The 16,397-nt window shown below is 34.8% G+C and overlaps 1 protein-coding gene across 2 annotated transcripts; it reads left to right on the forward strand.

Annotated features, from left to right (window-relative positions):
• Window positions 1-1,903: 1,903 nt before the first annotated feature.
• LOC111508263 (uncharacterized) lies at window positions 1,904-15,535 on the forward strand. Of its 2 annotated transcripts, none has more exons than XM_074180882.1 (4): window positions 1,904-2,163; window positions 7,248-7,456; window positions 11,388-11,775; window positions 15,261-15,535. In XM_074180882.1, exons 1-4 carry the CDS (start codon window positions 2,019-2,021, stop codon window positions 15,422-15,424), a joined length of 906 nt encoding a protein of 301 aa, XP_074036983.1. In that variant the 5' UTR covers window positions 1,904-2,018; the 3' UTR covers window positions 15,425-15,535. The 2 variants fall into 2 exon arrangements, with proteins under 2 accessions (XP_074036983.1, XP_023019469.1); XM_023163701.2 differs by having other exon boundaries at window positions 1,905-2,163; window positions 7,266-7,456.
• Window positions 15,536-16,397: the final 862 nt, after the last annotated feature.

Consider the following 16,397-nt stretch of genomic DNA (forward strand, 5'->3'; position numbering starts at 1 on the left):
ATGTTAGTTTTTATGTGATCGATTCGTTTTTAGTTCCTTTCTTTGTTGGAAAAGACAGTTTTCGGCTTTCTGCTACACATCTTTGTACAAAAAAAGGGAAATCTTCCACAAAAAGGGAGAAAGTATTCAATTTCACAAGAAGTAACTCTATACATAGCTGTGTAGAAATTTGTAGATCATGCAAAGAAGTAACTTTCAGACACGAACTGAAAGAAAAAGCCTTTCTGAAACAATTATTTTCATATGAACATTTAATTTATATTGTAGAAAGGATTTTTTAATATTTCAACTGGGGCGCCTGCTGCGGAGAAAAAGGCGCGTGCAAAAAACAAAATTATGTTCTCATCACTGTTTCTCCATGAATTCATCTTTACTATCAGAATTGCACCCATGCGAAGCCAGGGCGCATCGCTAGTATTAAAATAAAACAAGACTTGTGAGTATTTTCTGATAAATTTGTTCGCTTGAGGGAACTGTTATTAACTCACCTCACCTCCATTCTCAAATGTTTCAATTGAAATCAAAATTTAAAAAAATTATCTATCATACATACTTTCTCATTATCAACTATTATGATGTGATTGAAGGATTATTCAGGAGCCGCCTATTTTTGATGTTTGAAATGACGATATCTCATTGAAGATGATATTCAGGAAAAAAGTATATGAACAATTTTTCTAGACAATTGCTTGGCCTATAACTTTCACACAACTATAACTTTCAACCACCGTCAATCGACTAAGAAAGATGTCATCAAGACTCTACTAGACCGTGCTTTTGGGGTCTGTAATACAAAGGAAGGTCTCGAAAAGAAACTAGGCATCATCAAAAATGACCTTCAACGGAATGGTTACTCCAGATTGATGATAAAACAGGCTTCAGCTAGAAGACAGCAAGAGCTCCACGAGGAAGAGAAGCCGCCACAACGAGTACTTTTACTTTCCTACATCAGAGGATTATCACAAAGGATAAGAAGGATTGGGCCAAGTATAACATCAGGACCTACTTCAGATCTGGGAACTGTAGCAGCCTCACGAAAACCAGGCCACCAAATGCGGACTGCGATTCCAAGAATTGCATTTACCGGGTACCCTGCGAGTGCGGAGAATCATACATCGGTGAAACAAAGAGGTAATTGAAAGTTCGCATTGCTAAGCACAAGAAACACACACAGCGAGGAGAAACCAGCAAATCCAGAATAGCAGAGCATGTTTGGACTCATCAATATAACATCAAGAGGGCTCAAGCTGAAATCATGCACAAAGAGGAACATTGGTTTACCAGGAAATTCAGAGAAGCAGCGTATATGGTGTCCAACAACACATTTGATCAAGCTAGCGTAGAGATACGTAACATATGGAAACTTCTAATCAAGTGAAAAACGACTAACTCCCGTCAAACGGTCATCTCCCGCTAAAACCAATGAAGCGGAGTTAGGGAAGAGAGGATAGCTGAAAGCACTCGAATGACCTATAAATAATCAGACCTCGGAATAAGTCCAGTTATCACCCGAAAACGATTGTGGATACTAACAATCGAAACGTCGTGACGTAACTTGGTTTGAAATCTTTTAATTTTTAATCTTCACTTTTTATTAATAATATTTTTTTGATTTTCAGTTTTTATTATTATTTCAATTTTTAATTTTTTTTGGTTGTTGCTTGTATGTTGTTCCTTTGTAATTTCAGTTTTTTGTTTAATAAAATCATTATTTTCGGTTAATCTTTTTAATTTTTTTTCAGGGATTTCAAATCAATTTATATTATATTACACAATGGAAGTCCGAACCAATGAAACAGTGTATATAGGACATGTACCAATTTTTCGCTTCATGAGAATCATTATAAGCTAAGCATTTTTTCGCATATTTTGACTGGACTAACAGATCGTGAGACAGCGCAAGCTGTCACTGCATGACATATTATCATACGGTGTCATTTTTAATCTTTATTTTTCATTATATTTTTTACTACTGTTTTTGTTCAATGGAAGTGGATTTCAGAGTATTTGTATGGTAAATGAAGGAGAATGAAGTAGTTATTCTTGATAGGGGGGACTATACAACATGTGCTGTTAACTTACATGGAGCTGTCGTAACATCCTGGAGGATCAACAACAAAGAACAAATTTTTGTCAGTCGAAAATCTTCCTTATTTTATCTGAGTGAGTATAATCTTACTCTCATTCATATTTGGCAAGTATGTCGAACTAGCTGAAATCAGCAAATTCAAGATGTAGAGGACAATATTTAAAGAGTCGCAGTTTCGTTTGCTTAACAATAATTTATCCACAAAAATTATGAGGCATAAGAAATATTTTTCTATCAGTTTTTGTAAAAAGGGTACCTACGTTTGTTGTAATTGAATAATTTTTTTGGCTCACCATATTGGTAGAGGTTTTGGAGAGCAATGTCAAACTTTGAGAGATATATCATAGATATTGTTTTTTTTGTTATTTAGGCATTGAGTTTTATTTTCAGGTGTATGTCGCAGACAGTTATCATTGATAAATGTGATACTTCCTCACCAATTAAGACTTCGACGAAATTCACTCTATTTCTTTTAAAACTGACATCTTTTCGGACACATATTGCAGTTTTCTTATTTTCAGGTCTTCATTTTTATATCCAACATACAAATTCTAACACAAGCTATTCCTGGTAGTTCAGTAAATGTTCGGCTAATCACTAAATCCATAGATTGAGCGCTGTCAGGTATTACAAGAGCCTCGACCTCTTTTTGTACTTCGACCATATTTTTCAAGATTTTGTTTGGTCAGATGTTTACTCACAGTGCTCTGCCCTCCAAAACCATACAAGCACTGATGAGTGTCTGAACATTTCAAACAATTGGATATCACTACCGTTTCTTTTATTGTGCATACTGCACTTTCAGGATCAACAAAAGCTGAAATAACGAACAGATCATTGATTCTGACTTGTCTGAGGAATTTCTGAACTGGATCAGCATCGTTAAATGGTCCACACACTAAAGATTGGGCTCGCAAATTGTCAATATCGTTATTTTGTCCTTCAGCAATATTGGAACTTTTCCCACATTGATTGTACTCTTGGTACAATACTTCGTTATATGACCTTTCTCTTTGCAACGAAAACAAATTACTCTAGAATCGAAACGTTCTCCCTGACTTTCTCTTCTAGTCTCCTCGTTATTTCCGCAATGGAAATCACTTTATTTTTGAAACAATCATTTATATCATCTAAATTTTTATTGTTGTTCCAATTACCTCCTTTACTATATAATCTCTCTTGCTGACAAGTCCGTTTAAAATTCCGATCGTGATATTGACTTTTGAAATAATTTGCTTTATTAATAATTTTTCCAAATCCAATAATTTCATGTAACAATTCATCATTATCTATCGTTTTTATGGCAAGCAAACCAAAAACAATATTTTTGTTATACAAAACAAAGGACAAGTTGTTATAATAACTTGTTCTTTGGTTTCGTCATGATTATAATCAAGCGCTTGACAAAGAGTGACTTTATCTTGGTAATAAGAATAAACCGATTCATTCCTACCTTGGTATCCCTTTTTCGTCTTTTCCCACATCTCATCTTTAATCATTTCGAAATCAAAAGTTTTCTGAAATATAATATCGAAATCTTCGAAAGTTTTTATTTCAGAAGCTCTTTCTATATACCATTTTTTTGCAGTACCAACCATATGAATTTTCGCAGTTTGTAAACTCCTGAGGCCAAGTATGTAAAACCGCCGCATGTTTCAAACTGGAAAGCCAATCCATTGCGGGTTGCCTTAACAATTCTCCATCAAAATTTTCGATACTGTGACTGAAATCCGGCATCAAAGTATTGAGTATTCTTGTACTTTTTCATTTACTGATGTTGAATTGAACTTCGTCGAACATTTCAACACACCTAGAAGCAGAAACCGAAAATCCTGACCCATGTTTCCAACACGTTATGAAAACAAATAAAGGAAATTTATCGGATATTATATGTATGAATCATCGCATGCAGATGCTGAACTGAGCTCATTAAAAATCAGGATTTGCTTCTTTCGAAGAAGGAAACTGTCTTCTATCACAGAAATCAAAAAGTAATGAAGCTGAAATATACCTTAACAATTCAATTTGTGAACTGTTAAGAAAAAAGGTGAATTTTCAAATTTCGCAGGCTACGTATATTCAGTTGGCGATTTTTTTATTATTTTATGTTGATACACTCGTCTCCAACATACGTTCACAGTTACAGCTATTTAGCATGTTTAGAGTTTCGGTGGGAGGCATAAAAATAAGAAATGCTCTGCATGTTCGGCGATTTTCTGCTATCGAGAAAATGGATCAAAGAATTTGTTTCAAATTTTTTGTAAATAATAGAATTGACTACTCAGAAACAATTGAAATGTTGATAGTGGCAGAAGGTTCAGAAGGTGTGAATGACGACGCTCGTCTTGGACGCCCCAGCACATCAACAACCAATTAAATTGTTGAGAAAGTGAAGAAAATTATTATGGAGAATCATCGAATCACTATCACAAAAGATTCTGAGGATGTCGGCATATCGGTTGGCTCATACCATGCAATTTTTTCAGACATTTCGGACATGACGCCTGTGACGGGGATTGTTTAAAAAGTACTAAATTACATAAGCATCGCTCAGGAATTGTTAAATGATGACAACTGCGATCCAGATTTGCCTAAAAGTGGTTACGAATCATGGGTATATGGTTACGACATCGAAACCAAAGTCCAATCGTTCCAATGGAAGATCCCAGTAGAGCCAATACCAAAGAAGCACGCCACTCTTTTCATCGATAATCATGGCTTAGTTCCTGAGTAGTTCTTATGATATGGTCTTACGGTCAATAAAGAGTATTATCTTGAAGTTATTCATCGCTTTCGAGAAGCAGTATGAAGAAAACGTCCAGTATTGCGGAAAAACAATACATGGCTTCTGCATCACAATCATGCACATGCTCACTCGTAGTTGCTTGTTCGTAATTTTTTAGCCAAAATCAATACCGTAATCATGCTTCAGCCACCGTATTCTCCAGATTTGGACCCTTGCGATTCTCTTCTGTTCCCAAGATTATAGTGACCCATGAAACGACGACGTTTTGCAACAATTGAGGAGATAAAAACCGAATCGCTGAGAGGTACCAAAATGTGCATATCAGAACTGCTTCGAGAATTGAAAAAAATGCCGACACGAATGTGTCAAAGTAGTACCTGAGGGGTACTACTTTGAAGGAAACAAAATAGAAATTGATGGATAAATTATTATTTTTGTGAAAAATGAAAATTCACCTCTTAACTGAAAATCCAGGTACAAGTCCAAGTATTTCGAACATTTCTTGTGTTGAATTGACTTCACTTAAATACTAGAATCATTATCATCAAGAGAAAATACGACAGTATTCGTCTTGTTTCGAATCAATAACTCCCAAAACCACCGAATTGAACAAGTTCTCGAATTATCATTGTCTCACAAACTCGAAAAATCTACCATAAATCTATCCAATCCAGTTTCAAGCAGTTTAACTTCCAAATTTCTCATGCCGCAGGTCCAATAATGGGGAGTATCATCCCATCCGTGATTATTTGGAAGAAAACAGCAGTATCACCAACAGATACAACAAATCTACAGTCAAAACTCTCGGGCTCAACGGGTGAAAAATATTGGCAACACCTGTTTCATGGACAGTCTGATCCAACGTTTATCAAACAAGAGATGGTTACTGGAATATTTAAAAAAGAATGAATACATGAGAGATATCAATACTATTATTTCTAGTATGGAGGGTGCTTTAATCAAAGCGTTCGCAAAAGTTATCGTGGTCAGAAGACCACGATAGAATTGTGTGATAGAATTGTGAACACATCAGTCTCCTTGAAAAGTTAGATTCAGAGTTTTGCCCCTCGACTCATGGGTAATGCGCATCAAGATACCTAGGAGTTCCTTCGTTATCTTTCAGAAGGTTTACATGATTACGTTAATAGAATTGATGAGAAACCTAAACTGATCTCAACAGAGATTGACAATAAATTGAGCGACAACGAAAAAGCACGAGAGTCACGGCTGAAATATTTGAGTGTGAATAACTCAAAGATTGTAGATAATATCGTTGGTCAATTGAAATCCACGATAAAGAACACACTGTGGACACTCATCAGTAACCTTCGATCTTTTCTGGGATTTGACTTTTCCCACATCCCAAAGAACTGACCAATTGAGTTCATGGGAGTGCTTGGATTCCTTCACAAAACTTTTTGATTCATATAATTTTGAAAGGTTATTTTCTCTTTGGATACCTCTCATGATACAAATTTCTTGCTGCTTCTGCATTTTCCGGTTTGTATAAAATAGACTATCACATTCCACACATTTGAAAGTTTACATGAAAAAACCTAAAAACTTTGTATTTCAAAGCATAACATCAAGTGTAGGTACTACATTTTAGGAAAGCTAATTTTAAGCTCTATTGAAATATGCTGTAACATACAGGGTATCTCATTAAAAAATAGTTCTCTATCAATGACTATCGATATCTCAATTTAGAAAATTAGTTTTTCATACTATTGAATTCTACGTGAAAAGTGCTTTCAAATTTTTTTATAGAAACAAGAAATTGTTGACAGGAAACTGAGAAACGATGATAGATATCATTATGCGGTTTTCACCAGTAAATTTTTCATAAAATTTGACCCTCAGACACATTTCAAATTCCATTTCTATGGCAAATAGAATATATTCTAATACCACTACTTCCCCCTCAATCACATGCGTGCATACACATCAGATCATTCTCGGAAAATGTCAACAAATTTCGACAGATAACATTGTGAATATTCGTAAATAATCAGCAAATAGTTGTACGCCTCAAATGCACTGAGTTAATGGCTCGATTCAAACTTTTATTTTTTATTTAATGAAATTCATATTATTTATTGATCAATTATGTAATTACATGCTGCAAAAGCAGCATGTAATTACATAGTTGGGAGGAAGATGTTTCTGGATAGTAATTCAGAAATCAAATATACGTGAATAAAAAAAAACTGTGTACCTACTTTCCAAAAAATCAACATCAAACAATATTGAATAATACAGGAATGTCAATGTCATTGACATTGTTCATATATAAGCATAACATGCCCCTGAAATTTGATTTCCGTGTGTACCAATCTTTGAATAGTTCATATCTCACAAAATACATTCTTAATGAAAATGTCGTGATATAATTCATATTGAGTATCCTACAAGGATATCACTTTCATATAGGTGAAATTCGTGGTGGAATTGGTGTAGCTTTTCCTAAGTTAGGAACATGGGAATTCGGAAGACGACATGGCTTTGCTAGAGATCTCACTTGGAAAATAAAAACTGGTCCAACATATAACAGAAAAGAAGACGTTTATGCGGAATTCGTATTGGAAAGCGATGCTTATACAGAATCTCTATGGAATTATCAGGTAATGAACAAATTTTTCAATGAACAAAATATTATCTTCAGTTGTCAACATGATTTTCAGAATGGAAATCTGATGAATTATCTGGGCAATGGTGAAACACCTATGGGTATTTCATTTGCGTGAATTATAGCAAACGCATATGTAAATGATATATGCTTGAGCAAGCAAGTTTGAGCATGATATATGCTTGTATAGCGAAACACGTGTCGCGGTTTTTGTGAAACCCTTTTATAAACAGTTTAACATGAACAGTTCATGCTTGAGGAAGCTATTGTATAGCGGAACACGTGTCGCGGTTTTTGTAAAACCCTTTCATAGTGAGAATCATACATTACACTGTATTGATTCGTGTTTTAATATGGATTTTCATCAAGTATCGGTCAGTTCTATTCAATAAATGATATATATTTGTATTGAAGGGGTTATATTTTTAGGAGTGATTAATTTTTGGGAAAGAAAGTTTATGGCTTTCTACTACTCCATCTTGATACAAAAAAATGTGGAAAGGGAGGAAGTAATCAATTTGAAAATGAGTAACTCTATACATGGATGTGTAGATCATGCAAAGAAGTAAATTTCAGACACAAACCTGAAGAAAGCTCTCCTGAAACAGCTACTTTCATATAAACATTGAATTACACGAAAGAAAAAACATTGATTACTTCCTTTCTTTCTCTGGAAGATTCCCACTTTTTTTTTCAAGATGGAGTAGTAGAAAGCCAACAAGTTTCATTCCCATAAATGATATAATTATTGAATGAGGGTAGTTGCTTTGAAATGGATGGATTCTCTGTCTTGGAAAACTGAAAAATAATTGCTTGTAATATAAAGTCATTCGGCGCTGAATCATTTACAAGAGTACCGCAAGGTTTGGTCCTTGGGCCGGTGCTGTCCATCTGATACATTGTCGTATTATTAACCATCTTTACCGATATCAAATTGACAATATACGCTGCTGATACAACTCTGATTTCTCATAAAAACAAACAACATTGCACTCATATTCAATGTAGAAGAAACGAATATCGTACAATTAACAACTCATCAAAATACATGATAAATATTATACAATTTTCACGAACGCGTTTCGCGTTAGAGGAATTTTTTGAATACATCAACTCCTTTCATAACATGATTTAACAAGTTACCATAGACCAATCCATACAGACAACTATTCTAATTACCCCACCAACATAAATTGGCAGATTACCACAATATGATCGACAGACTCATCAACATACCAATGACCACAGAGAATTTCAATAAGGAATTGAATTTGATAAAACGTATTTCAAAGAATGAGAACTTCAACTCGAATGTTATTCATCACATCTTTAAAAAAAACGTTTCAAAGTATAACCTTACATAGAATATACTGGTACCTTCAAGACACTCACATACAAAATGTTTCCTAACTACGGCACGAAACTTCAGAGGGTGATCCCTTAGGTCGTTCCAATAAAAAAGTTTTCTTGAACATATATCCGGAATTGCTTCGTTTCATTAATGCACTTTAAAAAAAACCGTATTTATAAAATATCATGAACATCCTTTCATCACTTTATTTGAAATTTGCTACAGTTATTTGAAGTAATAGGGCGCTCATTCAACCCTAACTGAATTGAAATTGTTAGGTCCAGTGGAGTTTCAGTGGACACCACAGCCAACAATATTGGGAAAAAAAGTACGCCACTGACTTGTAGTTTCTTATTTTTTCAGATCAATCAACTGAAAATACAACATTTTCGTCGCTTATGTTTTCTCTGAAGAATTACTCTATTTGAAAGTGTTTATATCTTTATTTAACTGTCCCTTCAATATTTCATTGTTATAACAATTTTACATCTTACAATTAGGCCGCTGCAAGAAAAGATAAACCACCTTTGGTTATCTTCTGAAGTCCGGGCTGAACCGGGTGTTGTGTTTTCAGTTGTTCGACGTTTCGGCTTTGGAACCATTTTCGAAAAGATACTTCGCGGATACATATTCGCGGACTGCGAATATGAGAATTGCATTCACCGGATATCCTGCGAGTACGGAAAACCCTATATCGGTGGAATTAAGAGGCCATTGAAAGTCCCCATTGCCGAGCACAGAAAACACAAACAATGAAAAGAAATCAGCGAATCTGGAATAGCAGAGCATGTTTAGACTCATTAACATAACATCAAGTGGTCCCAAGCTGAGATGATCCACAGGAAGGAGCACTGGTTTAGGAAGAAATTCAAAGAAGACGCATAATTGCAGTCAAAAAACGCATTCAGCCAAGCTAGCGTATAGATACGCAACATATGAAAACCCATAATGAAGCAGAAAACGGTCAACTCCCGCCAAACTATCAACTCTGGCTGAACTGGTGGAGCGGAAAAAGAAAAGAGAGGATTGGTGAAAGCACTCGAATGGCCTATAAATAGTCATCTCTCGGAGGAATAAGTCCAGTCATCATCCGAAGATAACTGTGTATACTAACAATCGAAACAACGTGAAGAAATTTGACTTTGAATCTTTCAATTTTCATTTTTTCAATGGTTCAATTGTTGCTTGTATTTTATTTTATTTTAATTCGGTCGGTCGGTAGACAGGCCGTTCGACGTAGGTGCTCTGTTCACTCACTCGAATTGACGGCCATGTTGGTCGGTGGTTCAAGCCCTAGTCTGATCGATTTTCACTTGCTATCGTCCAACCCGTGTTAAGAATCACACGTTAAAAGGTAAAACCTCGTTATTCCTTAGCTCGCAGGAGATTAGACTTCTAAGAATTCTCGTTCGTAGGGGTGCGACAGCTAGTTAACGAAAAAACAAACTTTAAAGAGATTTTTTTTCTTTTCAGGTTTTTTTGCCTAATATCAGCTTTCCATTTCAATTTTATTGATTCTTTCTTGGATGTGAAATCATGTTATATCATATTAGAGATTGAACTAATGATATTCACCATGAAAAATTGTCAAGCACCTTACAACGAATATTCTCTGCCCAATATCTTCGATGATGTTTCATGAGAAAATGGTATTCTTGAACACGGATCTACTACTCAATTCATATGATGTTGTGGAAAATTCTACTTCCACTGAATTCAATGTTTTAGAATGGAAGTACATTATTTACAATAAATAATTATTTTTTTCTCATGAAAAACATTGATAATTTCGTGGCGAAAATCATGGTAAAAAATGAAATGATCCATTTTATCGCAGCTGTGAAGGTTAGGATGGAATTGAATTTTCATATTATACAGAATGAAAATTGAACGATACTAAAATGATTTCTTGTAGATGGAATGTTTCATTCCATCAATTTTCACTTAGAGGTAATTTTTTTAACGTACCATAACATCATTGTAACTCCCACCTCTTGGAGAAAAAAAAATAAACTCTTATATCTTAAAAAACATCGGTCAAGCTAGGCCGTCTCTGAATTTCATTCATTTTTTTTCAACACTGCCTAATACTGCTTACGTTAACAGGCTGTAGAAAAAACTTTCAAAAAAGGAGACAATTTTGATACTTGTTTTTTCTAAATTCTCTGCTCTCAGTGGAGAATCATAATTTTCTCCAATTTCGTTGAGAGGTAGAGAGAGAGCGAGAAGTAATGAATGATTCGCAAACAATTCATCTTCATATAGTATCTCACTGCATGAGTAGACTTCGGAATGAGTATCGATAACTGAACTGTATTATGGAAACGGTAGATGCGGTAATATTACAGTACAATTTTTCATTGGTCAAGATCCGGATAGGCATGTGAGCCGAAAATACGTTACTGAACTAGTATAGATGACTTAATAAAAGGTCCCAAATTCAATAGTGGGGATCTCAATCAACTTTAGAAGTTCTAATTCTGAATTATCACAATTTTCTGATTTCAGGTATTCAAAAATGCATCAATCATTTTGATTTGGGTAATTTTACAATACATTTGTTGTATATTTTCAGTTCAAGCTAATGAATAGAGTTACCCTAGGAAAAGAAACTCTTTTCATAGAGTTCCACGTGGAAAACAGAAGCAATTATTTACCATTCTACTTTGACTTCATGCTACGATTTCTGATGAAAATATCGGACATTTCCAAATGCAGAATAATCGGGTTGAAAGGTTGCCAATTCCGAGACAGACTCGACAAGAAAAAAAAATATTACAATGAAGACAGAAGTGAAATCACTATATCCAATCCTGTAGACAGATTATACTTGAACTCTTCGACAACCATATACGTTAAAGACGGGGATTTCGGGAAAGTGACGAAGTTACGAAGACGCAACCTACCAAACTTGAATTTATGGAATCCTTGGGTGGACATGGCTCGTGAACTACCTGACCTAGGTGAAAATTTATTTATTCCTTCCAATTCTTAGCCACTTCGATTATAATGATTGTATCGATGTCAGTAACAGATCAATCTTATTACTTTTAAACTATACATGAATGTTTTCATGAATCAGATCCAGATTCAAACAGATTTTATTAACAGATTTTTATATGGGCCGAAACTGAAGTAAACCCTGTATACGACTCTATATTTCATTATAAATACAGCAACGTAACACACAATATGATTTCATAACCATTTCTCGCGCAAAATGAAAAGTGATTATTTAACCTAATTTTCTTCAATTTTAGATAGTACGCGCTAGAAAAATGGCATATTTTTATACATGAAGTAAATATACATAATATACATGAAGTCTCATTCATGATAAATTTTAACTTGCCAATTGCCGGGATTTTTCGTTGTTGAATAGAAAGATGAGTCGCAATACAAAAGTTTAGTTTATAAAATGTAACTGTAATGTAAACAAGGAGCTAATATGTATCATAGGAAATAAACAGAAACCTATAACAAGTGTTATAATTGAATTATTTTTTAAGCACAAGTACCCTTGTCTCACAAACGAATTAAAAACTTGAGTTAACTTATTCGGAAAAATATTGTTGAAGGATGCAGAACCCATCTCAGCAAATCTGATATTGCGACTCATCTTTGTATTCAACAACGCAAAAATTCCAGCAAGTGGTAAGTTGAAATTTGTTATGAGTAATTTAATTTACTTCGTATATCAAAATATGACATTTTTCCAGCGCATACTATCTAAAATTGAAGAAAAGCAGGTTAAGTAATCACTTTTAATTTTGCGCAAGGAATGGTTATGGAACCATATTATATGATACGTTGCTGTATTCACAATGAAAAATTGAGTCGCATACAGGGTGTACTTTAGTTTCAGCCATTTTAAAAATACAAAGTTGATGATGTTTTGATGTTTTCTAAAAGACGAAACGTCGCAGAAAAATTCTGCTTACATTATCGTGTAGTCCTTAAAAAGTGGCCATGACAAAGTGCTATTTGTTTTACAGTTCCTTCGCAAATAAAGCTAGGAAAACATTAAAACGAAATTCCCAAATTTCGGTTGTTTTCGAAACTACTCGGAATATTGAAACTTTCTAAATAGTATATCATTAGGCATATAAATGCACTACTTTTCTCTAACTCAATCGACCCCGTATCACTTACCGTTTCCGATATCCCCATGTTGTTCATTCTTATCTTGGGCACAATGTATATTTGATTTTTCATTCCCACCCAGTGAAATATTTTGTTTGTTTTCTCAAAGAAAAAAAAACAACTTCCTTTTTTTGTATTCCGAATATCTCAAGACCCATTCTCAATGTATTTTTAGAAATGTATGGGTTTTCATTCACAGAGGCAGAATCTGCCTCTTCAAACTGTGCTTCAGATCACGAAACAACTTCAACCTAATTTTTCTATCCGAATTCGTTCTGTACAAAGTCAATAATAGCTTTCCGTTTTCCATTTTCCATTCAAACCTAATTGTTTTGAAACCAATCCATGTTTCAATCATGGAATCAACAATGCATTTTTGGAGATTCGTTAAAAATAGGCGAATGAAATATTCTTAGGTTATTGTTCTGTAATTTTCTGAATCAGGAGTACTATCATTCTCACTTGTGTGCATTGCAATTTATCAAAAATGGTGAATCATGTGTCTCTATTAAATTAATCTTTGTGCGTACAATCGATGGGATGGTAGCCGGTCGGGTTGACGTGGGTGCTTTGCTTCACAAACTCAGTCGACTGCTGTGTAAACCGCGAGGCCGGACGATCGATTTACACTTCCTATCGTCCACTAACCGTGCTAGGATTTACACGTTAAAAAGTAAGACCTCGTTAGTCTTTAGCTCGCACAAGTGTCGACTTTTGAGAGTTGTCATTCGTAGGGGGTGCGATAGCTGGTTAACGGTAAAACAGATTTTTGAACAGACAAAATGCGAAGAACTCAGACTCAGTACTAATTCTTTTGATTGCACCACATTGAATTGAAGTTGGGTAACAAGATGTAGCGGGTTAGGAGTAACATGTGGTTCATGAGATGTGGAGCACCTAATCAATTCCTAATTTTTTTAAGGACAAAACACAAGCACTACAGGAAACTCCTTAAGGCGCTGTAGAAGCGGTGACTATCAAGGTTGCAAGTGATGTTCGCGTCTCCCACTAAGCGGATGGCTCTTTTTTGGATGGAATCTAATAGCTTAAGGGGCGGAGCTCCATACATGAGAACAATATTCCAGAGAAGGCCTGATCTGAGCTCTATAAAGTATCAAAAGTTGCTGAGTTGTGTACAGTTGTCTGGTTCGGAACAGTGTTCCAAAATTTCGAAAAGCAGCCTTTGCAATTCCAGCGACACGAGTGTGCCAAGACATATTGCTGTTGATTTTAACCCCCAACAAACTTATTGAAGCAGAAAGTGGAATTGTCCGACCTGACATTATTATATCTTTTTGGAGAAAACCGATACCTGGGTTTTTGTTTTTTTCAATAAGAAGGAAAGAAGGTTGAAGAAAATATAGATCCCTGGGGAACACCAGCATTGATGATAAAAGTATTCGAGAGATATTTGTCGACGACCATTTGCAGGAAACGTCATTTCAGGAAGCTGAAGGGCCATACACAAAAATAATCCAAGCCATAACATGCAACACACGGTCACAAGCCTTCGAAATATCGAGCGGTATAGTTCTCGACCCTCCATGTTTCTCGATTATTTGAGTATCCCTTGAGAATATCTCCATAATATTATTGAGTTATTGGGGCCATCATGTTTATACGACGTCGTTGTTGGACGAAATCAACTGGAGAAAAAAAATCATTGTTGATCTCAAAGTTATAGATAACACCCTCATAGGTAGGAGAAACACATGATTTACGTCTTTAGGTATCGTTTCGAAGAAATAACAAATCGTGGTTCAACAATAGTTCCCTCTGAAAATCTTCCCAGCCAACTCCAGCTAACTAAGGGCCAAAAATCACTAGCATCAAAAAGAGAAAATATGAAAGTGAAGAATCACATAGAAAGAGCCAAAATTTCGTCATACTCACCGACAAAATCTGTTATACAAGTTGCATGAGTCTAAACTCAGCAGCAATTTTTTCATTAACCGTATTCTGTTGAATAACCTTAATGATTTCCAAAGCAGCCAATACTGTATTTCCAGTTTTCCAAAATCCATACTGACTACTCAATAAGAACAACTTATGATTCTCTCTAATATTTTTGAAAATACCGGTGAAACAGAAATTCGCCTATAATTTTCAAGCAACATTTTCAAATATTGGTGACTTTTGCCATTTTTTTCCAGAAAAATACCACATTCAAAATATTTTTTTCCATAATTTGATATAAGAAGATGGCAATGAAACTGACTGATTTCATTTTATTGATAGTTGAATTAATTTTTCGAATAAAACATCATCAATAACAAAAATAAACATTATCAAGATTTTGTTTCAGGTGATGAAGAATACAGATATTTCATTTCTCCGGAATCATGTTCTGAGGGAGTATTTCTACCACCCATGAGTTGTTGGAAAGCATCCCAGTTAATCGATGTCACGGAACCCGTGGATCATCAAAGCACATGTTCGTTCTACGATATATTCGATGACTATTGCTAGCTTGAAATAAGGAATTATTGCGTGAGACAGTATGAGAAATAAAAAGTATGATGATGTAGATAGCCAGCAGTTTTTTCAACACGGCAATCAATATAGGAATGATACAAAATATCTGTCTGTTTCTGTTTAAAATCTGTTGTGGACTCAAACTGAGAACTGAATCAACTTCAACTGAAACTAATAACAAAAAGCCTCCATTGGAAACAGTATTTCAATTCCTTCTTCTGTCATACAGATTCAGGCTGTCAATTGACGAACAGATTGAAAAGAACACATAATTCTGGTGTGCCAGTAATACCAAACGTTCCGTCTGCTACTGCGGCAGACATCTTCAGGTAATATTTCGAAGTCTAAGCTGGAAATGACTGGGAAGCGTTCTTATGCATACATAATGTGAATCGTTCTCAATATCACATACAGTGCATGTATAATTTCCCTCTCTTTCATTTTGTGAACGGGACAACTCAAAAAATTGGAATCTGGGAAAATGAAATTAATGCATGAATCCTTTGTTTTGAAGTGAAATTGACAAATGAAACTTTAAAGGTGGTTATTATTTGTTTATGAAAACGACAAAAATGTCAGTACGACAATGAACATCTTCGTTCAGTTAGATTCTTATTCACTTTTTGGTTTCATTAGTAGAAAGATACCACGTCAACCATCTCTAAAATGGTTAATTCCCGTCCATTGGAAGAGAAAATTGAAGCGAATTTTATTTACGGTGGAGGATTTACGGAATAAAATCATTAATTCATGTGACATAATAAAAAATATAACAGGTATTTTCAGAAGAGTGCGAAATTCAATGATGCGGCGGCTAGACGGTTGTATTGAAGCCGAAGGAGGCCATTTCCAACACTTAATTTAGTGCAATTCGTTAGTCTAGATGTTAATGTTATTTAATATTTGTTGCTACTGTTACATAATCAGTAATGAAACATTGTAAAAATAATATTTCCAAAAGGAAACA

The sequence above is a fragment of the Leptinotarsa decemlineata genome, unplaced genomic scaffold (assembly GCF_025532065.1).
Source record: "Leptinotarsa decemlineata unplaced genomic scaffold, Ldec_3_MD MMD2_tig00026307_RagTag_RagTag, whole genome shotgun sequence".
Classification (NCBI taxonomy): domain Eukaryota; kingdom Metazoa; phylum Arthropoda; class Insecta; order Coleoptera; family Chrysomelidae; genus Leptinotarsa; species Leptinotarsa decemlineata.

Excerpts from the sequence above, each read along its gene's own strand:
- LOC111508263 (XM_074180882.1), top strand. The coding sequence starts at position 2,019 with ATGAAGGAGAATGAAGTAGTTATTCTTGATAGGGGGGACTATACAACA. Across the intron at positions 2,164-7,247 it reads ATCTTCCTTATTTTATCTGA|GATATCACTTTCATATAGGT; the intron begins GTGAGTATAATC and ends GTATCCTACAAG. Across the intron at positions 11,776-15,260 it reads TCGTGAACTACCTGACCTAG|GTGATGAAGAATACAGATAT; the intron begins GTGAAAATTTAT and ends ATTTTGTTTCAG.